The sequence below is a fragment of the Akebia trifoliata genome, chromosome 14 (genome assembly GCF_017979445.1).
Source record: "Akebia trifoliata isolate Shusen 1 chromosome 14, ASM1797944v1, whole genome shotgun sequence".
Taxonomy (NCBI): Eukaryota; Viridiplantae; Streptophyta; class Magnoliopsida; order Ranunculales; family Lardizabalaceae; genus Akebia; species Akebia trifoliata.
Genome location: NC_141388.1, coordinates 10,500,100 through 10,517,112, shown reverse-complemented (window position 1 = coordinate 10,517,112; position 17,013 = coordinate 10,500,100). Strand labels below are relative to the sequence as shown.

Below are 17,013 nucleotides of genomic sequence, written 5' to 3'. Positions count from 1 at the left end.
AACTTCTAAATCCTTCAAAAGTGATTTAAATATTATTAGCAAAAATTGGCAAAAAATCGACGTTCCACATTCTAAATCACTTTTAATGGGGTTAGAAATTTCAGATTGGACAGATTTTTTTTTTTTTTTGATGATCTTCCCATCATAGAGATCATCCTCATAAAATAACAACTTAATCCAAAACTTCTAACATATATTTTAAAAATTTATTAATGTTACATTGTTTTCACATACGTTTTCTTCATGTCTCTTGATCTGTTCCCTATATATATATATATATATATATATATATAAACCCTTTACACCGTAAAATTACAATTGTACGACCTTGTAACTAAGGGTGCAATTTGGTACAGTTTCGGCCCAAATCGGATAGGAACTAACATAGGTCAGTTTCACTAAATGAGAAACGAACCAAGTTGCACCCTTACTTGTAACTACTTTAGTTCATTTTTGTTTCAGATGAGTGATTTAAACAAGTCAAATTAGGTGACGTAGGTCTGAACATATATTAATTTGTTTAGTACTATTCAACAACAAAAAAACATCAGTTCATGGATATTCTTCTTAGTAACCCATTTTTCTATTTTATTCTCTTCAAATTCGTGCTTCAAATATATGTTTTTAATGGATTGTGTCCATTTTCCCTTTGATTGGTTGCATATTTTTCATTTTCCCTCGGTGTCACAAAAAAATTTATGAATTTAGATGGAAAATTCATCACTCTAGAAAGCAACAGAGGTCAGGTTTTAGAAGAATAAAGAGAATGGGCTTTAGGGATTTAAAGTTTTAACTTATATAAAATGTCAATATATACATGAGAAGAAAGACTAGAACGCAAAAATCCATGTATTACTAACTAAAAAATCACTCATTCACATAAATAGATTAAAAAATAAGTAAACAAAACTTAGTACGAAGATCATTGGTATAGAGAACACTTTCAATTTTTCAACGAAACAAGGCTATTGACGTGAATACAAGGACGATAGGTGTATGGTATGCCTCCATTTCTGTTCATCTCGTGCTTCACCCTTATCCATTCTTTCGTCTTCACATTATAAGCACTTAACTCTTCATAATTTCTAAAAACGATTAATTCTCCCTCATTCAAACTCCCAATGACATAACTAAAATTTCCCGACATGAGAAGTGCATTGTAGATACTAAATTCTTTTACCCACTCTCCCTTGTTCAAATCCTTCAAAATCCATATATCATATTGCTCACAACAATTTTGATCGATAAACGATAATGATCCTTTTATTTCTAGAAGCTCCACACCCTTCCAAAGATGTCGGATTGGGAGTTGCAAAACATGAAACTTTTCATTACTCACATCCATGGAAATTATATGCTCCCACACATTCAAGTACAATACCTCATTAATTGAAATCCTTTCTTTCAAGGATTTACCTGTTAGTTCGGTAGGAAATTCGCCTATTTTCCTCCACGAATCACCTGAATTATCACCTAAGGTTAACATGCTACATCCAAAAATTCTATCTCTCCGATCCTGAAATAAATGTATTACTTTATACTCCTTTGTAGAAGGAACAAATACCAATTCAAAATTAGCGCCGAAATAATTAATGGTTGGTTGAAGTGAAATCCTTTCGTTTGTAATAGGATTCATAACATGAAGATTAATGTAATCCATTTCTATATCTTCATGTAACAAAACTAAACCATTGCAAGAAGATGATATATGCCATCTTATGTCACACCAATTAAAATTTCGTACCTCAACTTCCTTTTCTTTGAACTCTATGAAGTGCAACTGGGAGACACCAATCTTGAAGAGACTCAGTCCTGGATAATTGGGAGATGCCAGTCTTAATCTTGAAGAGAGTCGGTCGTGAATGAGAATAACTGATTTGGATTGAAGGAGGTGTAAATCGATGAAAATAGGATCTGAGATTATGTTACACAATTCTTTACTAAGGTATCTAAACTTCTTGTGAAGCAAATTTGCTGGAACTCTAATAAAGATATCAAAGACGATGTCTTTAGAAAGATATGACACCACCTTCTTCTTCTTCTCCTCATGTTCTTCTTTAGCCATAGTTCCTTCTTGTATGCTCACTCGTATGGATTGGAATCAACAAACGCAAATAAAAGTGGAAGGTCGTAGCACAAGTACTGTGTTGTTTTCTAATTTCAAATTGTATTAATAATTAGAAAAGTCTTTGAAAGAATTCTAGTTATTAATTAGAGAATGATAAGGATTTGAGAAACGTGTAATGAGGAATTCAAATCGAACTCAATCTTCTAAAAGAACCAAAAAAATCGAAGATGTGGATTGAGTTTACTCTAATAGATTAGTAAAAAATTAAAATTCCTGTTCTTCAAAATTAAAGATGGGGATTGATCGAATAATATCTGCTTACGCAACTCAACTTACTCAAAGTTTTAATTTTTAAATCTCGTTTTGATGTTTCGAGAGTTTTTCTCGGACGAGATAAATCATTTAACCTGTTTTTTTTTTTTTCCTTTCAAAGAGAGATTTTATTACCACACCCGCTTTTGCTAACGCTACCCCATTCAGGGTAAAACACCGAAGAATTAGTTCATATCATGGGATGGCGTTAGCAAAAGTAGGTGTGGCAATAAAAGCACACTTATTTTATATTATATTTTTCTATCCAAATAATTATATATCTATATTTGTAAAATAAGGTAGGTTAGAAATTGCTTAGTCACAACATCTTATTATTATTATTATTATTATTGTTTTTTCTATTTTTTATTTTTTATAATGGCTAGATATCTGATCGGAAGAGCTAGAGGCTGGGCCAAGGCATGTGGGTCCCTTCCCCAGTCACGTGCAATGCCTACACATCACACGCATTGGGTAAGTGAGGGTGGTGCGCCCTCAAGTGTCACCTTGAGGACTTAGTGCTGATATTGGGTATCGAACTCACGACGAACTTTCACCACTTAATGGTTTGAAATTGTCATGGAGTCAACCCCTCGGGGTTCCCAATATCTTATTTTTAGTTAAATTAAATTATAAAAATATAATTCTTTTACTTAAAAAAATACAAAATTGCAGATGAACTCAACTTAGTTTTAGAAATTTGATCGAGATTTTTGAAATATCCCATGAGTCAACTCGGTTGTCACACGGTACAATGTGTGGTATGATTCACGTTGGACATCTGCATTGTTAACGGTATTGAGATGACTTGAGTGAGCCATCCCAATCTCTGATGAGATTTGGAACTATGATTTGATTTGGATTTTTTTTATTTTATGCATGGTTACATTTTTCAAATTAAGAATTCGGGTAAAATTAACTGTAATTATTTTATCCAAAAATTTTTAAAGTTGGATTTGAATATGCATCACATCCAATCCGATTATTCATTTAATAGACTTTTATTCGAATATGCAAACAAAGTTCGGGTGTGAGTTGAATACAAATCCTTGAGAAAGGAAAAAAAAAGGTTGGATACAAATATCCTTCACAAAATTGGATTCAAACTTGGATATGGATATGAATACAAATATGCGCTGCACTCGATCCACAAGCGAAAAGAGTACCCTTTAATTTTTTCTCCAATACAAATCATCTTTAACTTCTTCGATAAAATGTTTCTATTTTCATCTTAAATATTAAATTTAGCTACTTAAAATTTCATACCTCAAGAACAAGATACTACTTTTGTAGAAATAGAAAACTGAAATTTTGGACAAAAAAATCAAAGGTTTTCTGAAAATGTTAAGGTGAGGTATAAAATGGTGGATTGAAAATGAGCTTAAGTAGATAAAAAATAATTTACCATATAAGCTGTGTGTTTTCACATGCCAACTTGATAAACCCTTTTGATACAATTTATTGGAGGAGGATTGGATGGTCAAACATGAAAAAATAATTTACCATTTTTACCAGATTGTCTTCAATTTATGTACAATTCATTGGAGGGGGATTGGATGGTCAAACATGAAACTGATGGGGAATTTCTAGACATGGCATGGGATTTGATTAATTTTTCATCATGCATTGTTGTGAGGAAAATTTATTGGCTACAAATCACTCATTAGTCTATACTGAAATTTCTTAGTGAAGTAAATTGGCTGAATATCTTTAGGAAGATAAGGCACCACCTTTTTCCTCTTCTCATCACATTCTTCGTACTTTGCCTATACTTCTCTAACCATAACGAATTAGTTACTGCTTGATTGACCCGAATTGGATTGGAATCAAGAAACACAAATATAAAAAGAGTGATGCTAAATGCACGTTGTTTTTGGGCAACACCTCTGACGCCCTTTTCTCTTTGCCGTAGTGAAAAAAAAAAAAAGCAATCTTTTTTATTTGATCACCTTGTGACATTCAAAACATGATCCGATGCAATGGAATTGTTGTAGAGGATAAATTTATATGAACTTTAAAAAAAATAATTATTTTTCACCGTTGAATTTTTTTTATCATAATTTAAGTGCTCGGTAGTCATCCACTTTCAACACATTGGATCATGTTCAAAAAATAATATTTTTTTAATTTCTTTCTTTGAATATGAATATTTTTGTGAAACTAAAAGACTCGAAAAACACAAATATATGAGCAATGGGCAAGGGAGAGAAACAGCGTCCATTTAACATTTCTCATATAAGAACATTAGAGAAGGTTGTATTGCTCGTGTAGCCGCAGGGATCATTTACAACAAAGCATTAGAAAGGTTTTCTATTTCAAATTAGTAATAATAGTTAGAGAAGTATGGGGATTTGGGATATGTGAAGTCGGTTCCCCTGTTCTCTCTCCCCCTTCTCTAAAACTCTTACTCCGATTTAAGTAAGACAAAAACTGATTCTAAACATTGGATTTTCGGAAAATATGATTTTCAGACATCTATTGATTCAAATCAATTTGTAGAAAAATTGAAAATTTTCGAAATCGGTAATTTGTACATAATCAATTTATTTACATCTGACATCTTTGGTTTTCAAAAACATTCTTATACCTATATCACCCGAGAGGCACAACAGCAACAGCGCACACTACAAAATTTTAGGTTTTTAGTGGGGGTCAAAAATCGCCGCTATTAGTAATAGTGATGGCCACGTGTAACGCAACTATAGGTGGTGTCGCTAAAGGCCATATGAGCCCTATAGTGGCGGTCAAAAACCGCCGCTAATAGATTTTATTACTGTTGCTATAGTTATGATAGTTATGAGTGGAACTTACAGTGACGATCAAAAACCGCCGCTAATATATTGTATTACCGTCGCTAAGTGAGTCCTATAGTGACAGTCAGAAACCGCCGCTAATAGTGTATTACTGTCGCTATAAATATGAGTGAGATCTATGGTAATGGTTAAAAACCTCCACTAATTAGTTTTTTACCATATTTATAAATACAATTTTGAATGCTTATAGTGGCGGTAATGGCCACCGCTAATAAGATTTATTTATTTATATTTTTTTAATTTCTTTTATTTTAAAATTATTTGTAATTAAATACCTATTTTTATACAACCTGTCAATCAAACTCAATTACTTAGTAAATCAAATTAGTTAAGAGACAAGTACAACAAAATAATAAGTCGATTGAATTAAGAGCCAATGCTTATAAATCCATTGTGATGCTTATAAATCCATGTTTATCATTCAAAAAACAAAAGCTATCTATCATGGTTTTTATTGTGGACACTGATCATTATCGACTTGATTGTGCTGCTCATCAACCTACAATTCATATACATTAATCAAATTAGTCATATAAATAAATATTTATTTATTAATAAAATATTTTAAAACACAACATATTCTATTATCGGTGAGAATTTACCTTTCTCATTAGAGTAATGATCAATTCCTTGAGTCTCTCCACGTCAGCATCTCTCACAATTTGTTGTTGCTCTAAAGCCAATATATCCAAGTATCTTTGGAGTTTAGCCACATGCTTCCCCACAGGTTGTCCATGGCTATCTTGCATTATTTCAAACCTTTCTCCTGACTTTAGATTCTGTAATGAGAGGCATCGAGTGCGGCCTCTTTTTCTTTTCGACTTTGTCCTCTCACCAGATGAACTTTGTCCAGGTTCCATCTGCAAATGTAAAGTGCAACAGAAAAATGAATTATTTATTCAGATAATTATGTTTTATGCACTAATTGTGGAAAAGCATATACAACAAGTTATGCTTTATTTACTACGAACGTACTTCAATCGACAGAAGCCATGGCTCTGTTGAAGGATCATCAATAGACAAGTTTCTATTCATAAGAAAAAGATATAGCAGTCAGAGTTGCATTCTATGAATCAGCTTCATAGAAAAGCTCTGAACTGAATTTAGATCCTTGCATAAATATACACCACTTCCTGCCTTATCATTCATGGGGAGACCCACAAATCTAGTGTTTGGCAGCATGAATCATATTTACCACTCAACTCTATCTTAAATCTTCAATCATGGCATGTCCTATTATCTTACTACATCTCTATTTAACCACCCACCTTGCCTTCCTCTTGCTTTGGTTCTGTTTTTGATATTTGTAAACCTGCACATATATTCCAACGTTCCAATTTTACAATGTCCTCGTACAAGCCAATGGTTTGCAGCTCTATGCATCATGATTTGTGTAAGCTAGTCAAATATCAATCCTTGCACCTCAGTGTTACATCCAATTCTGCCACAAATCTGGTGTGATCAAGCCTGCCTTCTGTGAACACAAAGGTCCAGGGGCGACCAATTGTCAGGTTAGGCTGCTACAGAATGGGATGTCTACATCTGATATTACTTTGGTGCTGGAAAATCAGTTAGTGAGAAGAAACTCCTAAGGCAAGAAAATAAAATTATATAAGTTGACCAAAAAGACGACTCTTTAGTTTGCATGATGTCAACAATGCTATATACACTCTTTAAGGCCACAAATACCTCCTGCACACTGTCGCTCCATGGTATGGATCAAGTAAACTAGAAGCATTGTGCTACTAAAAACATTTAGTGTTGCAAAAACTTTTGGCAAGATCAATATAAAGACCTCTACAACAACTGAAGATCTTGTAGATTTTCTTTGGACTCTTCCCTTTCTCTTCAGCATAGATGCTTCATCACTAAATTCACATTTCATTTGGTTGTTGCCTATGATTATTTTTGAGAATCTAGACTAAAGTTTATAATTAGCTCAAGAAAACCAACTGAAGTTTACTACATATTGCTGAAATTTTCAAGTTTTTTCCTGATCCATTATTGATGATCCCCCTTACTATTGACGTGTGTATTTTACTGCAGTCGACGCTCCACTTCTTTCACAATGGGAAAAAGGCCACTGAAGCCTTTTATCAATTTCTAAATAAAGCCTAAATATAGATTGGAATACTAGTAACTTAAATTGATTCCAAAGAGAACATGAGAGCATGAACATAGAACAAGCCATGGGAAGATGCATAAACCCCTAAATCATAAGATTACCATAATGAAATCTAGATTTTAAAAAAATATATTTTATTTTTAATGTTAAGAGTGCAACCATCAACTAATGGTGTGCAACTATTCAATCCCTAAATAAAAGAGAATAATCTAACGCATTCATTCAAGTCTCATGGCCTAGACTTGAATGCTGCATTAAAATTTTACAATTATATAGCAGAGAAGATGTTGTAACAAAGACTACGTAATGTGCAGCAAAGACTAGTACTAGAAGGAATGTGTAAGTCAAAGGGTCTAATAGAGCAAGAACAAGAAGAATGTAGATTGATGTAATAAGAAAAATACGAACGTACTTCAACCAACAGAAGCCATGGCTCTGTTGAAGGATCATCAATAGACAAGTTTCTATTCATAAGAAAAAGATATAGCAGTCAGAGTTGCATTCTATGAATCAGCTTCATAGAAAAGCTCTGAACTGAATTTAGATCCTTGCATAAATATACACCACTTCCTGCCTTAACATTCATGGGGAGACCCACAAACATGACACGTCAATTTATCTCTACCCTTAGCATTTATATTAATTCCGCCTGTGTATTGTCCCCTTTGCACTACATTGCCAGTCCCAAGCCCAGATTAAAGGGCAGTTGCAAACAGGGACACTTTCATTTTCATATTAATGGTAAGGACACAGGTAAGCTTTCCTGACCGGTACCATCTAGTATTTGAAAATGCTCCCATTAGCAGCAAATATAAATCCATAAGAAAGTATGTGTGACACATCTAGATGTCCAGATGCATTAGCATTTGTACATTTTGCATACAGTTAGTGTGGTAAATGCTAGAATAATATTCATAGATGGTAGAATTTTCAGTTAATAGACTTTCAATGATTGAGAGATATACCCTTCAAGACCAAGGTTAGAGGGGTAGTATACATTCTTCAAGCCATATCTTTTTGTAGTCAAAGCAGTTGTCTCACCAATGCAGGCTACAGCATTGTCCCACCGTTCTGATTCTGAAACAAGATTGACCCAAGCCCTGTTGCAATAGGGTAAATTGAATAAAAAACAAAAGAAATACCTTGTTAGAAAGGGAAGAAACCATATGATAGTATTTAGGAAAAAGAGAAGGTGAGATCCATGAAACAAGATTGACCCAAGCCCAACTTCAATTGCATAAAAAATATTCAACCATCATCTATTTAAATAGTAATTAGTACCTGGTATGGCATGAGCAAACACACATGCATTAACAAAACTTTGATTAATACAAGATTCTGTATACCCTCATCTTTGTCTTTAAGATCCTTCAACCTTCAAAGCTCAATGAACGCCTCGAGACAATGTCAGTACAACAGCTGCACTGTAGCACCCATAGGGCCTCAAGGCTCGATCAATATCATCTGTATACCCCTGCTTATAGTCCATACGTGGGTCATATGCATGGTATCGTTGGGGACTCCCTATGGGGGACATTGGCTATCATGTACCCACGTGAGACAAGTGTGTCTTGAGACCCTTGGCCCAAATTGAGTATAAGTGTGAAATAATAGTTTTCTAGTGTGCAATACATCCCTCATAATCAATCACTAATTAAATTTAAAACATTCATCACTAGAAGATAAGGTGTGGGTCTTGATGGACCCGTGAAATCGCCCCTGATGTACAGTCCATTCTGCCTATAGGACACCACCAACAGAATACAAGGCACAACAAACATTTCTTGATTCTCCTTGTGTACCTCTTTTAGACCTCTAGCTTTCATGTTTAATTTCACTCTTCCCTAACCCCCAAATTGAATATAAGTGTGTAATAATAGTTATCTAGTGTGCAATACATCCCTCATAATCAATCACTTTGTGTGGTGGAGAGAACTTAAAAATCTGCAAAGTTAATTCTGTTTTTTTAGTGAAGATGCTCTGAGACAAATGGAAGGAAAGCAGCTTTGGATTATACTTTTGGTTCTAAAGCACAAACCACAATAACAGAATCTCTAATTAAAGATGATGGACTTTTTGACCATTGTTTTGTTCTAAGCAATGTATGGGTCTTGATTGGAAAAAAGGTAAAAAAAAATAATGAAAAAAAGACTAACTTAGGCACTCTAAAATAAAGCACTACTTATTGATCAGAAACATGTATATATTATACATGATATTATGTAATATGTTATATATATTATACATTAGATCAGAAACATTTTTTGAGCGTCAAAAGTGCTCCCCAAACACTACTTATTGATCATGTTGTGATTTTAGGTTTATTGATATTAGAACTTAATTGTTTCTTGTAAAACTACAGGCAGGTTGCATTCAGGACCAAAGTCTTCCATCCAAATATAAACAATAGTGGGAATATCTGTTTGGACATATTGAAGGAGCAATGGAGTCTTGCACTCACCATTTCCAAGGCCCCCATATCTCAAATTCCTTTTAGAGAGTGTTTGGGTGCAATCATAATATACAAAAGCAGCCAAACTTGATGGTTTAACTGTATTCTCCGAAAAGATCGACATGGTTCACACTTGACAAACTCTATCAGAATGGAGTTATGATTGCAGCCAAACACACCTACTTACAGTCTTACACTCTTACCATGGACATTTCAATCTCATTTTAAATGTCACATTGGTTATATAATGCAGGTTTTGTTGTCCATATGTTCTCTGCTGACTGACCCAAACCCAGATGATCCCTTGGTACCTGAGATTGCACATATGTACAAGACCGATAAAGCCAAGTACGAATGGACGGCTCGCAGCTGGACCCAGAAATATGCTATGGGCTGAGCCCTTATCATCCAATGATGCACCACTCTTGTCTACTTAAAACTTGTGTTTAATTTCTACATGAACTATAGAGAAAGATTGTACTTATTTTTGCTATTTAATAACATCATAGCTTCCAAGTTGTATGTTGTCTCATATCTAAAGCTACGCGCATTTTGTCAATGATGTCATGATCACCATCGAAGAGTTATCACAAATATTTGGGGTCGGCCATTTTTTATAATAATGTCCAAAACAATAATATAATATTTCGGTTTCTTTTTTCTGTAGTTAAAGAATCTTTTTTCGGATGACTACAATGGGGGATTTAATTTATTCCGTTGTTGGGCTGTCCTTGAGACATTAGTGATCCAAGTTGTAGTTGAATGGTGTGAAAATACATCCATCAACGTATAATAGAACAGATCATAAGAAAAGATATGAAGATTGACTAAGTATATAACTATAGTTGGAGAATTATGTTGCTGTTGTGGCTGACCATGTCACTCAAGATCTAGAATGTTAGACGATTCTTGAGATAGACAACACATGACACGTGAGAACCATCTAATGGTCTAGACCTTGACACGAAGATCTGGCTTTTGGGGTTGAAGATAAACTACAGCAACCAACAACCATTCTATATAAAGAAATGTTTCATAAATAATGTGAAACTGAACTTAAAAGGATTCAGCAATGAAAGAAATGTTTCATAAACTCACCAAAGTGGAATAACTACAAGAAAGTGAACAACTCTGTACTTGAAATTTTTTTTTCACTATGTGAGGCTCTATTTGGGAACAGAGAATCATCTGTAAATTGATACCAAAATGTCTCAACAAAAACATTCTAAAATGGAATGAAACTTCAAACCATGGGCTACGACCAACCCAAAATAAGAACAATTTAGATCTACGAAGGTGGGATAAGTGTAAGGTATAACTTGATCTCAAATCTAAAACCGATTTAAGCATTTCGATCTTTAAATCAATCAGTAAAATGGAATAATTGAGATCGATTTGATCTCCAACCAAACCAAAGTGGAAATCGCCATTTGATCTCAAATCTATCTAAAGTCTTAACCATTTGATTAAATCAAAAGAGAAGATGCATAAAGAAAGAGACGAAGAAGAAGATACCTGTTAGAAAGAGCAGATTTCCACCATTAATTCCGAAAATCCTAGAATCGTAGCTGGAAAGGAGAGGAGAAGATACAGAGAGCAGAGAGAGTGAGATAATTTCGGCCATTTTGTTTAAACCATTTGATTAAGTCGAATGAGAAGATACAGAGAGAGAGAGAGAGAGAGAGAGAGAGATAATACCTCTTCTATCAAATTTCCGCCATTAGCAATGGAGAAGAGGAGATACAGAGAGAGCAGCGAGAGAGAGATGTTTCGATTTGGTAAATTCGCGCGAAGAAGAATTTTGTGAATAGTTGTATGGAGAAGTGATTTGGTAGATGGGGAGCAGCGGTGGTAAGTATAAGACAAGCTCTATAGCGACAGGAATTTTTTGGCCGCCACAATGATAGTGTTGCTAAAAACTAATAATTTTGTAGTGGCAGAGTGATTAATAAGTTGTTAAAGTAAACATTATTTTAGCCCAAATTCCAAAGTACATATTTATGCTTACTTGGATTGATTTATTTATCTAAGACAACAAACATAGTTCACCAATACATCTTGCTTATCTCAAAGACTAATTCTTGAATTCAATGGTAGGCTTGAGGAGATTCTCTCTTACTCCCTTGAGTTTGTGGAGAACGTCTCTCATGCTAATGCGGTCATCAGGTGAATCAACGGTACAAGATAGCCCAATGGAGATGATCGAGATCAAGCATTCTTGTTCAATTCTTGGGGAAATGGACCAATCTATGTGGAGAACACCACCACCCATCAATAGCACAAGTTCAGGATCCAAAACTTGAATAATTTTGTTGGGAAAGGCTGATTCCACCCATTTCACTAAGTTCAATCCTCCTACAAAAGACTCATGGGTTGGTCTCCTCCCCGTAAAGAGCTCTAGCAACATTACTCCGTAGCTGTACACATCCCCTCTAGTTGACAGTTTCCCGCCTAATCCATATTCTACATTCAAATCCAATACATAAGTTAACATTTTAGTCGAACAAACTTTTATTTTTTAAAAAGTACTTTTCCCAAAGTTACTTTGTATCCAAACACCTTAGTCTTTTGGGATAAACAAGATATATGGAGGAATTGTGTTAGTTGTCAAGTCTCGAATAACAAAAAGTAGATAAATGAGTTTTTTCTTTTCAAAAATTACTTTTTCCAAAATTACTTTGTACTTCATATCTAAATGCCTTAGTCTTTAGGGATAAACAAGATTTATGGAGGAATTGTGTTTGTTGTCATGTCTCAAATAACAAAAAGTATATAAACAAAGTCAACCAAGTAAATATTTTAACAACTTATTTATTAAATACTTTAATAATGTGCTCTTGCTTATAGGGTATTCATTTGGAATAAGGGAAATGATATTATTACACCATAAATGATTTATTATATGTTGTGATTTTATAATAAAATCACTTATGATGTTTATTAATAATAACAAAATGGTGTGATAATAAAAAGGGCAAAAATAATGTATCTTAATAATAATAATACTAACTATTTAATGAAGAATCCATATTATAACTTTTTTTTAATGGATTGCAAAGAATTCAAATTTGAAACAAAATGAAATGAGTAAACTCACCTGGAGGAATGTATCCTATCGACCCCTTGAGGCCATATGTAGAGGTAGCTCTCTCATCCATCAACACCCTTGCTAGCCCGAAGTCTCCTACTTTTGCGATCATATCTTCATCTAATAGTATATTGCTGGGCTTAAGGTCACAATGCACGACTGGAGTTTCACAGTCATGGTGCAAGTAGTCCATGGCACATGCAACATCAATGGCCACGTTCAACCGTTCAACAAAACTCAACCCATCTACGTCCGCGTCAAACCTTCTTCCCCTTCCATGAACCCTATCTTCCAAGTTCCCATTACCCATGAAATCGTAAACAAGAGCCAGGAAATCCGTGTTTCCAAAATCAACACTAGAGCATGAGGTAATCAATTTAACCAGATTTCGATGCCTTATGTTCTTCAAGGCTTCGCATTCAGCCAAAAAACTTTTGGAAGCTCCAGTTTGGTTGAGGTCGAGGACTTTGACTGCAATGGATATTCCTTCTCTTAGAATTCCTTTGTAGACACACCCAAAGCTCCCGGTCCCAATCAAGTTTGCTCCATTGAAATTATTCGTCGCAACGCGAAGCTCTTCATAGGAAATCATTTGATGATGATTTCTAATCCCCACCTTTAACAATTCTTTTTCTTCTTCTTTTGCTTTCACATTAGTGGGTTTTCTTCCATACATGAATGCACCCACCAAGATACATAATAATAATAATGCAATCATCATCGCACCACCGGCTTTCATGATTATAGTTTTAGATGATCTTCTTCTACCATTATCATTCTCACAAGCTGAGGCAGGTGACCAACAAAGTAATTGTGAGTTCCCTTCAAGATGTACATTCGACGAATTTCTAAAGACCCCCTCTTTTGGTACTTCTCCTTGGAGGTTATTGAATGAGAGATTCAAGAACTGTAGGGCTTTAAGTTGTTGAAGATTGTCTGGAATGGGACCAGAAAGTTTGTTTGACGAAAGGTCTAGACTCTCCAATCCCTTCACTTCTCCTAATGCATCAGGAATACGGCCCGAAAATAAATTATGAGCCATGAATAGGACTTGCAAGCTTCTACAATTTCCAATTGTGTCTGGGATTCTTCCAGATAAGTTGTTATTGGAGAGATCAATTTGGACTACGCCTTTCAACATCTCTATTTCTTGAGGCAAAGGTCCATTTAGAGAGTTCTTTGACAAGTTTAAAAGAAGACTCAAACTAGACAACATGAAAACTTCTCTAGGTATGCTTCCATTGAGCCTATTATCAGATAGATCCAATGAAACCAACTGTTTGAATTTCCCAAAACTGGTTGGAATTCTTCCCACCAATTCATTCCCAAACAATTTAAGTTCCCTCAATTTGTTAAGATTTGCAATGGATTTCGGAATTTCACCAGATATTTTGTTGCCAGCCAAAACCAACGTATTCAATTCTTTCAGCTGTCCGATTTCAGATGGAATTTCACCAGTAATTGAATTATAGCTTAAATTCAGCAAAGCCAAGCTTTTAAGATTACCGATGGATGCAGGTATGTTCCCGTAAATACGATTCCCACCCATATATAGTTTGAAGAGAAGCGTCGAGAGATTGCCAATGGATTCTGGAATCACGCCTTCAAGAAGATTGCCATCAATCGCGAGGCTTTGAAGATGGGTGCTATTTGTCAAGGAAGTGATGATACTGAGTCCAGAATCATCGCCCGAGCTTATGATCTGATTGTACCCAATATTATACATTTGGAGGTCATGAAGATTGCCAAGTCCCGGTGGAACAGGACCGTCAAGAAAATTCCACGACATCCGAATCCTTTGAATTTTAGTGAGGTTGTGTAGCGATCCTGGAATTCCACCGGTGAAGCTATTCAAGCAATTATGGAAGTCTAGAAGATTGGGGAGCTTATCCCCAAGATCGCTGGGAATATCACCCCATAGTCGGTTTGAAGCCAAATCGAAGAAGACAAGTGAAGAAATGTTGTACATGGATGGAGGAACAATTCCAGTGAGATTGTTAACGGATAGTTTCAATATTTGTAACTTTTGAAGATGACGAGCAATGTCGATGGGAATCGTTCCACCGAGAGAATTTGTACTTAAGTCCAGAGTGGTCAGTGAGGACAAGTTTCCAATGGACGGCGGTATAGAACCCGAAAAATGGTTTTTGCTCAATTGTAAGACTTGGAGCTTGGAAAGGTGCCCGAGGTCTGAAGGAATTTTCCCCGAAATCTCATTTCCCATCAAGTCAAGTACCGTGAGCTCCGAGCATTTGCTTATGTTTGGTGGGATTTCACCTCCAATGTCGTTGGAGCTCACGTTCAATACTTGTAAGCGAGAAAGATCACCGATGGTATCGGGTAGAGTTCCAGTGATTTGATTGTCTTGTAGGTGAAGATAACGAAGGTAAGAGAGATTTCCAATATGTGGGGTTATAGTGCCTGATAATCCAAGGCCCCGAAGATCAAGGCCAATGATTCTTTTGGTGATGAATTCGTCGCAGATGACCCCAGTCCAATTGCAAATTGTGGTGGTGGTGGTGGTGGTATTCCAGGAGTTTAGGGGGTGATGGGAAGGATCCTTAACCAATATTAAGGACTTAAATGAGAGCAAGGCCTTCTTGTCTAAAAGGGCTGATGAGTCTGCAAAAAGAGATGGGATTTGAGAGGAAAGAAGAACAGCAATAACAGCTAAGGATAACTCTAAGTGGAAACCCATATTTGGTAGACAGACCTTCACCTTATTTAAAGAAATATATCTATAAATAATGAGAAAGAATTCAGAATACACTTAGATCATTCATCAAATTAAAGGAGAAAGGAGAAGGTGTTGTGATGAGTTGCAAAGCTAGATGAGGCTTCAAATGGTTTTTATAGATATTTTGGCAATGGAGGAGTACTTGTAAGTGGGACCTTGATTAATTTGTTGTTTGGTTTCAATTAATAATTTTCAAGTGTATTTGTAGAAATTTTTGTGGAGGGGGAGGTCCAAGTGCATTCCCTTGAATAATGTCGACTTAGGAACATAAGGCCTTGATTCATCCCATTTACTCCTCAAATGCCAAGAAATTAAACTTCGTTTTGTACTTATCTCATCTGTCTAGACTTTTCTCCTTTTCCGTTTTGTACTTATCTCATCTGTCTAGACTTTTCTCCTTCAACATTAAAGATTACTACCTAATTTTGAAGAAGTCAGATTCATGCATATCATTAGAGAGATTAATAGAACTGTTGATCATTTAGCCTCCTTGACCACTTCAAACGGTTATATAGTGTTTGATAGGAGTTCTCTCTCTAATGAATTGCATTTCATCTTAGGTTAACTGGTTTGGGTTTCCCTTATCCTGGATAATCTTGAGAAAACAAACCTTTTTCCTTCTATTGAAAAAGATTTCGTTAATGTGTGCCTAAGACCACATATTAAGTTGCATTTAAAGCACTTTGAAAGTAAGTATTTGAGGGTATTTTTGATAACAAACAATATTTTTTAGGATATTTTAAGAAGTAAAATAAATTTTGGCGGTGTATTTAATGCATGTTTACGCGTGCCCTTGAGTTGACTTCACCCTAAAAAAAAGAATTGAATACCAAGTACCATAAATTTCTCTCTCTCTACTTCTTTGTGTCCGAACCTATGTTATCAGGTTCGTTGGTTTGCTCCGTTTGAATTTGGGTTTGGGGGGTTTGCCACTCTTAAATGAACCCGGTTCATAATGATAGTTCGTGACATTTGTATATAAGTCATTTATGTTAATCTCATAAAAGACTCTAGTCAAGAGGGTGTATCATCAGCTTAAAAACAAAGGATTATCTTTAATATTGACTAAATCTTGAGATTTTTAATATAAAGATTATCTCTAATAAAAATATAAAAATATCTATAAAAATTATTTAAAATATTCAAATTTCTAACAGTTTTAAAAGAAATTGAGCACGAAAAAATAGATTAAAAAATGGTTTTACTTGGAAAATGAAATTTTTAGAAATTTAATCAAGTATTTTTCAAGAAAATCATTTTCCATCTTTCAAGGGAAAATGGATTTCATTCCATTTACTGGGACGGCTATATCTCACATTTAGCCTAACCTGGAAAAATAAATAAGTCATAGTTTTCAAACTTGACTCGATCTATTTTGAGTTGACTCAAATAAACCCTTGATTTTTTTTTTTTTCTCA

The 17,013-nt window shown here is 34.9% G+C and overlaps 2 protein-coding genes across 6 annotated transcripts; both read right to left on the bottom strand.

Moving 5' to 3' along the window:
- Window positions 1-943: 943 nt before the first annotated feature.
- Window positions 944-2,065, bottom strand: LOC147386191 (putative F-box protein At1g47790). Its single transcript, XM_086424518.1, has one exon. The coding sequence runs from the start codon at window positions 2,063-2,065 to the stop codon at window positions 944-946; it is 1,122 nt and encodes a 373-aa protein (XP_086280644.1).
- A 3,495-nt stretch (window positions 2,066-5,560) lies between these two features.
- On the bottom strand, window positions 5,561-15,743 carry LOC147386190 (uncharacterized). 5 transcript variants are annotated; one of them, XM_086422463.1, is made up of 5 exons: window positions 12,868-15,738; window positions 11,469-12,233; window positions 11,286-11,338; window positions 10,869-10,958; window positions 6,514-8,418 (listed from the first exon to the last, which is right to left on the bottom strand). In XM_086422463.1, exons 1-2 carry the CDS (start codon window positions 15,554-15,556, stop codon window positions 11,845-11,847), a joined length of 3,078 nt encoding a protein of 1,025 aa, XP_086278589.1. In that variant the 5' UTR covers window positions 15,557-15,738; the 3' UTR covers window positions 6,514-8,418; window positions 10,869-10,958; window positions 11,286-11,338; window positions 11,469-11,844. The 5 variants fall into 5 exon arrangements, with proteins under 5 accessions (XP_086278590.1, XP_086278592.1, XP_086278589.1 ...); XM_086422464.1 differs by lacking the exons at window positions 10,869-10,958; window positions 11,286-11,338; window positions 11,469-12,233 and adding exons at window positions 5,561-5,692; window positions 5,796-6,053 and having other exon boundaries at window positions 8,284-8,418; window positions 12,868-15,743; XM_086422462.1 differs by lacking the exon at window positions 10,869-10,958.
- Window positions 15,744-17,013: the final 1,270 nt, after the last annotated feature.

What these genes read in the sequence shown, in the direction of transcription:
- LOC147386191 (XM_086424518.1), bottom strand. Translation starts at nt 2,065, where the DNA reads ATGGCTAAAGAAGAACATGAGGAGAAGAAGAAGAAGGTGGTGTCATAT.
- LOC147386190 (XM_086422463.1), bottom strand. Translation starts at nt 15,556, where the DNA reads ATGGGTTTCCACTTAGAGTTATCCTTAGCTGTTATTGCTGTTCTTCTT. An exon ending in GATAGGATACATTCCTCCAG is followed by an intron (nt 12,234 to 12,867) that starts GTGAGTTTACTC and finishes ATTTGAATGTAG; the next exon opens with AATATGGATTAGGCGGGAAA.